This window comes from Brachyhypopomus gauderio, chromosome 5, assembly GCF_052324685.1.
Source record: "Brachyhypopomus gauderio isolate BG-103 chromosome 5, BGAUD_0.2, whole genome shotgun sequence".
Taxonomy (NCBI): domain Eukaryota; kingdom Metazoa; phylum Chordata; class Actinopteri; order Gymnotiformes; family Hypopomidae; genus Brachyhypopomus; species Brachyhypopomus gauderio.
This window is the reverse complement of record NC_135215.1, coordinates 29,778,476-29,786,187: the sequence shown is the minus strand read 5'-3', so window position 1 is coordinate 29,786,187 and position 7,712 is coordinate 29,778,476. Positions and strand designations below refer to the sequence as shown.

At 40.1% G+C, this 7,712-nt stretch overlaps 1 protein-coding gene across 1 annotated transcript; it reads right to left on the bottom strand.

Annotated features, from left to right (window-relative positions):
- Window positions 1-1,396: 1,396 nt before the first annotated feature.
- On the bottom strand, window positions 1,397-7,712 carry LOC143515065 (N-acylneuraminate cytidylyltransferase-like). Its single transcript, XM_077006970.1, has 8 exons — window positions 7,371-7,712; window positions 6,781-6,923; window positions 4,686-4,841; window positions 4,324-4,457; window positions 4,059-4,153; window positions 3,415-3,586; window positions 3,028-3,193; window positions 1,397-2,932 (listed from the first exon to the last, which is right to left on the bottom strand). The coding sequence occupies exons 1-8, from the start codon at window positions 7,559-7,561 to the stop codon at window positions 2,718-2,720; spliced, it is 1,272 nt and encodes a 423-aa protein (XP_076863085.1). The 5' UTR covers window positions 7,562-7,712; the 3' UTR covers window positions 1,397-2,717.

The window sequence follows — 7,712 nt, the reverse complement described above, 5'->3', positions numbered from 1 at the left end:
CCTTCTGGGCCCAAAGTCTGCAGGACAGAAAATACCAGATCTAATGCTTAATCTCGCAGACTACCCCATTACACCTGGCACAGTAGCCAAAAAGTCATACTCAACTCTCAACCTACCATTTGATAAATACATAGATAATACTACTAGGATAGCTTTTCTAGATCTTCCCAACATTGCCAAGTTACAAAGTGCATTATCAAAGCATGATGCAGAAAAGTTGGTGCTCGTCTTTGCTAGCTCCAGATTAGACTACTGTAACTCATTACTGTCAGAATGTTCATATAGGAAGCTAAATAAACTTCAAATAGTTCAAAACACCGCAGCCAGATCATATCAGACCAGTAACATCAGCCCTGCATTGGCTCCCAGTTAAATTTCATATTGATTTAAAAATTCTTCTATTGACTTATAAAGCACTGCACGGGCTTGCTCCTGATTGCCTCCAGGAACTTATTTCCTATTATGAACCCCCACGTCCACTAAGATCACAGGGTGCTGGCCTCTTATAAATTCCAACAATTAATAAGGTAACAGCAGGGGGAAGAGCCTTTTCTTATAAGGCCCCCCAACTTTAGAATAACCTTCCAGAATGTGTCCGGGACTCTGACACAGTCTCAATCTTTAAGTCTAGATTGAAAACCTACGTATTTAGTTTGATAACTAATGCACCCCCTTAGATAAAAGGTACAGATCCAGTGGTTCATAGGCAAAGTGTTTTATGGTAAACTGGGGCACTGGTGCTATCATCCTGTCACTGCACGTGGTCACTCAAGTTAGTTTACAGTGCAGTGGATGAATGCTCCCAAGTCTGTTACCTTCTGGTTCTGCCTTTTCAGCTAGGCTCTAATAATTTAATTTAATGCCTAATATTAAACATGGTGTATGTTCAGGGGGACAGGCATGACGCAAATGCAAGTTCAGGGAAATTTATTAAAGACAACAAGGAACAGACTAGACTGACAAAACCACAAGGCACATAAGAAATTACGTAACCGAAAACAAACAAGATGGCAAAACAGAATAACAAAACGACAGAACTACTCTTGACTTAGTACGAAGACCACACACACACATAACCGTACGACAGAACTAGAAACCAAGGAGGACTAAACCAACATAAGGCTCAGGGTTATACACACAGGAACAGCTACAAACTGAAACATAAAGCATAGGGCTGCAGACAGTAACATAACACGAAAGACACAACCGAAAGCCAAGGCATTGTGCAAAATGTAAAAAATATTTTAAATAAAATATGCCTGCCTGAAAATATAAAACTATTTGCCACAAAACAGCAAAAAATATTAAGTAAAGCTTCAAGTAACAGGGTTTAAAAAGCAACAACAAAAAATGTTTATAGGCCTACTTGCCAAGACGCACCGCAACGAGATGAGACGACACGACCGAAACAATATACGGCTGAACTGTTTTTTTTTTTCACTTTACCCGTTTTAAATGGTATGCCGTGTTGGTTGTTGTCGTGTGAAATAAAAGACGTTGATGACATAACTTGCACTTTACTTTGTTTGATTCATGAAGTTTTTTTAGTAGCCATTATAATCTCGGCAGATGCTGACGATCCTGTAGCGTGTAAAGCTCTGCTCATTTGGATTGTGCAACTGCAGAGTGTGATTTATTAATGTGTAGTGAGGAAGAAGCCTATTGTTAATGCACATACATCATTTAAAAATATTTATTCACAGAAATTAGGATGATTTTATTTGACAAAAGGCTATATATAATGAAAACAGACATTTCATGTAACAACTACTGCTTAGCAGCATCCTTGGGCACCCCCATGCAGTCAGAATGGTACATTTGAGTATGACGTTCATAGTCGACTAGGGGTCCTCAAATCGAATAGTCGAATCAGTGACTATTGCAGGTCACTCCTATCCCATATGTTTATCATGTTTATAGTAACTTGTATCCCATCTTGTTTATAGCATTGACATATCCAATCTGTATATCTTGTTTATAGCATTTATATATCCTATCTGTAAATCATGTCAATAGCAACCCTTATTCCATCTGTATATTAATAGCTAAAGGCTGATTATCCATACTTATGGTTGACCTTAGGAATGATTAACAGATCTAAGAGAAAAACTTGGATTGTATTGCTTGAGCAACTCATATAGATACATTGGTCCAGAATTAGAGTAGCACAAATAATTCAGTAGTTTCAATACCAGAAACTAATGTTTGGGTGTCAAAAATCTATTGCTCTCACAGCTGCTGTGTCCAGAGACCAACAGTGACACTAGGGTGATATTGTGATTATCTGGTGATATGTACACAATATCTTGGCTCTGTTCGCCTCTGTGAATCTGGGTTTCCAACACCATTTTTGATGGAAAGTGAGTTTAAGATGTTTTAATGAGATGAGACATTTTCCAAGTTGATACTTTGTGCACCAAGTTTGGGGCTGATTAGCTTGTTGCTAACAGGAACTGCTCATGCTCAAGTTTTTATCTTTTCTGTGTACCTCTTTGTTTAGCTAGTGACAGTGTGGATCATCAAAGCACGGCAGTTCAGTGAAGCAAATTTAGAAAGAAAATAATATGAATAAATGCAGCTAACCAAGAAACCCCCCGGAAGAACGGAAGTAGCAGTTTTAAAACAAAAAGGAACAACATAAATCAACAAATCCCACAAAGTAAGATAAAAAATAAGAAATAAACAAAGAAGAATCAAAAACAAAAACTTTATTTGCTCTAAAAATTGTTTCTATCAATGCGGTCCTCATCCGTCTTAGCAGTCACCTTCTTTTTCAATAGTAGGATGTGCAGGGCGAACTCTCGGAGGGCTCCTCGCCCAGGCAGACTGTGGCAGGTGTACTTGGCGGCCACCATGGCTGCTGCAGGGGCATCTGAGGGGACTCCGCTCAGCCCAGCCTTCGACAGGCATGCCACATCCTGTGTGTCTGAGCCTAAGGAGATGGAAAGTGAGTGTGATGGAGGGTAAATTGCCTGAGAAATTGAATATGGTAAAGAATGTGTTGCTCATATAGTTTCTGAGCCTCACCGAAGTAGGCCACATCTTCCCACTGGAGGTCCCTGTCCTTCAGCAGATGGTCTACCTCAGCCTGCTTGTCCTCCACACTGTACCTGAGGGTGCAGCCAACTTTCTGGGCAAGCTTCTCTGCCAGGGCCCTGGGCACTGGATCATCACTGGAAGATATCAGGATCACCTAATATGTGAAACAAAAGGAATATTGTATTATCTGCTGGAAAAGCAGCTGGGAAACTGGTCAGCAACAGGGTATGCTTAACCAATTCTCAGTATTAATGGTCAAATGTTTTAACATCAGAATAATGAATACTGTGTAAGAACAAGTCAGCAACAGTGTTCTTTAAGTCAATCACCAACACACCTGCTTCAAAAGACACCAACACACATGCAGCTACATACCTCTGTGTCCTCATCCTGCAGCATGCGTATGGCAGAGAGATCCCGTGTGTTAGTGGACACCAGGTCTTCTCCTGAGGTTGAAGTATACATCTGTCCATCAGTCAGACAGCCAGACACAGAGCATAACAGCAGCCTGAAATGTGCTGGTTTCATCTGCCCAAAATAACCAAACCTACAGAACAACAAAAGGCTCATCTTAATACGTGTCCCAAAGCAACCATACCCGATGTTCTACCTAACTTCAATGGACATTTATGAACTGTATTCTGTTCCTTGTAAATATAGTTCTAGTTCCTGAAAATATGCATAATTCATGAACGTGTGATAAAGCTCTTTAATCTGACTCAAATGCTGAGTGTTATATTTATTGATAGACAGGTTTAGATTATATACCTTAATGCAAATTAAACTTCTATTAACAGCCACAATGGAGCTACTACGTAATCACACAAAATGCTGCTCCAAGTTCCAGTGATAACTAGGCTGGCCACTATCAAACACCTGGGCCAAATTACACCTGAGCCTATGTAGATTCCTTTCAGTAGAACAAAATAAATAATGGGGTAATAAAATAAAAAATAATAAGAGGACAAAATAAAGAAATACCAGAGAAAGTGGTTTGTTGTGATGCCTTTCCCTCCTACCTGAGGACCCTCTCCTCTGCCACAGGCCAGTCTATGTCTACATCAATATCCACACTGTGTTCAGGAAGCATCTCATAATAGGCCACTCTCCCACACTTGGAAAATTAAAACATAATGACATTCTTAGTGCAAACCAGACTTATAACAATGTCTATAGCATTGTTTTATAACAGTGATGAAAGTGTGCATAAGTGATCTGTTATGCACCAGTCTGGACCAGTATCATTGGCCCTTGATGTAATATGAATTACAGCAGGTACTATACCTGCTTTAGCCTATTCTCTAAGATTTCTCTTTTGTAGAAGTAGAAAGAGCCATTCTCGCACAACTCCCCTGCCCAGTCCTGTCGCCGGGGTCTCTTGGCAGGATTCATGTTCAGAGGAAGGGTGATTATCCCCTCTGTGATGGGATTGAAAACAGGGAGGCTGTCCTGAGAACAGACGCTCGTCATACCACCACTGAAGCAGAGCTGGATTATTTATACTTCTGCTCATATTTAAAGAGCCTAATGACATTTTTTTCTTTATGATTGTTACATTTACTTTTGCTTTAAATTTACATTATGTTTACTTTTGCTTAGTTTTTTTTTTGTTTGTTTTTGCATTTTGCATTAACGATCACTCCTACCTTCTCTGTTTACCTCAGACCAGCGGAACTGGTGTCTTCGCACGACAGAAAATACGTAATCATATGCGTCATCTGTGATCATGTTTAAAGCTTCGTTGATGTGGTAAGGGTGCAGACATGGGGAAGTGGCTTGGATATGGCAGACAATGTCCACCTCTGGAAGACAGATGTGGGCAGAGCTTGTTCAGCAAATGTGGAAAGTTTAAATAACAGTCAGAATATACATATTTCTACTTTTATTTACTGTGTCTCATAATGTGACTTGGAACACCAAACTGAAACTAGCAGCCTTGAGCAGATACACACACACAAATGAGTTGCAAAATGAATAGAAATATAGTCCAGACATTGACAAGGCAGAAATAATGTTTTTTTTTTATTTGAAATAATTTTCTACTTTAAACTTTGCTTTCGTCAAAGAATGCTCCCTTAGCAGCAATTACAGCATTGCAGACCTTTGGCATTCTAGCTGTTAATTTGCTGAGGTAATCTGGAGAAATTTCACCCCATGCTTCCAGAAGCCGCTCCCACAAGTTTGATTGGGTTAATGGGCACTTTTTTCATACCATACGGTCAAGCTGCTCCCACAACAGCTCAATGGGGTTGAGATCTGGTGACTGCGCTGGCCACTCCATTACCGATAAAACACCAGCTGCCTGCTTCTTCTCTAAATAGTTTGTGCATAATTTGGAGGTGTGCTTTGGGTCATTGTCCTGTTGCAGGATGAAATTGGCTCCAATCAAGCGCTGTCCACAGGGTATGGCATGGTGTTGCAAAATGGAGTGATAGCCTTCCTTATTCAAAATCCCTTTTACCTTGTTCAAATCTCCCACTTTACCAGCACCAAAGCAACCCCAGACCATCACATTACCTCCACCATGTTTGACAGATGGTGTCAGGCACTCTTCCAGCATCTTTTCAGTTGTTCTCACAAATGTTCGTCTGTGTGATCCAAACACCTCAAACTTTGATTCATCTGTCCATAACACTTTTTTCCAATCTTCCTCTGTCCAATGTCTGTGTTCTTTTGCCCATAATAATATTTTTCTTTTATTAGCCAGATATGGCTTTTTCTTTGCCACTCTGCCCTGAAGGCCAGCATCCCGGAGTCGCCTCTTCACTGTAGACGTTGACACTGGCATTTTGCGGGTACTATTTAATGAAACTGCCAGTTGAGGACCTGTGAGGCGTCGATTTCTCAAACTGGAGACTCTAATGTACTTGTCTTCTTGCTCAGTTGTGCAGCGGGGCCTTCCACTTCTCCTTCTACTCTGGTTAGAGCCTGTCTGTGCTCTCCTCTGAAGGGAGTAGTACACACCATTGTAGGAAATCTTCAGTTTCTTGGCAATGTCTCGCATGGAATAGACTTCATTTCTCAGAACAAGAATAGACTGTCGATTTTCAATTGAAAGTTGTCTTTTTCTGTCCATTTTGTGAGTTTAATCGAACCAACAATTGTAATGCTCCAGATTCTGAACTAGCTTAAAGGAAGGTCAGTTTTATAGCTTCTCTAATCAGCAAAACCGTTTTCAGCTGTGCTAACCTACTTGCACAAGGGTTTTCAAGGGTTTTCTAAATATCCAATAGCCTCCTTACACAGTTAGCAAACACAATGTACCATTAGAACACTGGAGTGATGGTTGTTGGAATTGGGTCTCCATACATCTATGTAGATATTGCATTAAAAACCAGATATTTACAGCTAGAATAGTCATTTACCACATTAATAATGTATAGAGTGTATTTTTGATGCATTTAATGTTAGCTAAATTGAAAATAAACTGCTTTTCTTTCAAAAATAAGAACATTTCTAAGTGACCCTCAAACTTTTGAACGGTAGTGTATATAAAATATTGTATATGTAAATTTTTATATGAATGCTATGATAAGTATGATGTTAAATGTAGTGTGTAGAACAAAAGAAAATGTTGTGTGCAATAACTGTTTTTCAGACTGCCACAAGAACTTTAGAGCCATGTACTGCCAATGCCTCTAACCTATATGGTTTGTTTTAGTAGATCATTTTGCATTCGGTAGTGCTGCTCCATTTTATTACCAAACCTCAAGAGTGCAGTGCTCATCCAAATAAGTGTACCTGGCCGCAGTCTGAGGAACTCCTGGATGGTTTCAAGTGAGCTGGAGGAATCTCTGGACACCTCGGGACTCCGACGGATCACCTGAGCACCCCACAGTTTGGCAACCCTCTCTATCTCATCATGGTCTGTGGACACCCACACACTAAAAACAGGAGATCACACCAGCCACACATTTTAAACTGAAGCTCTGTAGTTACTCATGACAACTACAACAAAAGTAATAATTCAGGAAAATACAGGTTGAACACTGGTTCCATATCTGTTGCGTGATCTAAAAATGACCTTTCAGAAAAAGTTATCTTTTTTTTTTTGTTTTTATTTTTATGACTGGTTAAACTAGGTTGTGCTAATAATGGTACTTGCAACATAGGGAAAAAATAGAACAAACGATCTGTGCTCTTGCCATTATGACACAGTCAGATTGTTTGTGCTCCTGCCATTATGACAGTCAGATCGTTTGTATGCGTTTCCACGTTGCCATCAAATCAAGCTGCTCAAACCTCCACCACCATATCATGACATATATTTAGTCCTCTGTAAAATCATAGAGCACCATAAAAATAAGACCGTGGGCATACGACCATCCTACCTGTCAAGTGTTTCTGAGTTCAACGCTGCTCTCACAACCCATCCAATTAGGGGCACCCCAGCAAGGATCTTGATGTTCTTCAGGGGGATCCCTTTGCTACCTCCCCGCGCCAGAATGAGTGCTGCCTTGTGGGGCTTTTTAAAGTCTGAAGAAATCTTCCTTTGACTGGGTGCTGATTTCTTATTCTCCATAATCAGCAGACTTAAAATTCGCTATTTGCTTTGCTAATTACTGCAGTTAATTCAGGACTTTAGGAGATTTGTATGTCTCTACAGGCTGTTACACTATGATGATGCTAGATGAAAATGTCTATATGTCTGTATCTTGAGACAAACGCGGAGG

Excerpts from the sequence above, each read along its gene's own strand:
- LOC143515065 (XM_077006970.1), bottom strand. The coding sequence starts at position 7,561 with ATGGAGAATAAGAAATCAGCACCCAGTCAAAGGAAGATTTCTTCAGAC. Across the intron at positions 4,154-4,323 it reads TAGAGAATAGGCTAAAGCAG|TGTGGGAGAGTGGCCTATTA; the intron begins GTATAGTACCTG and ends TAATTTTCCAAG. Across the intron at positions 3,587-4,058 it reads GCAGAGGAGAGGGTCCTCAG|GTTTGGTTATTTTGGGCAGA; the intron begins GTAGGAGGGAAA and ends GTTGTTCTGTAG.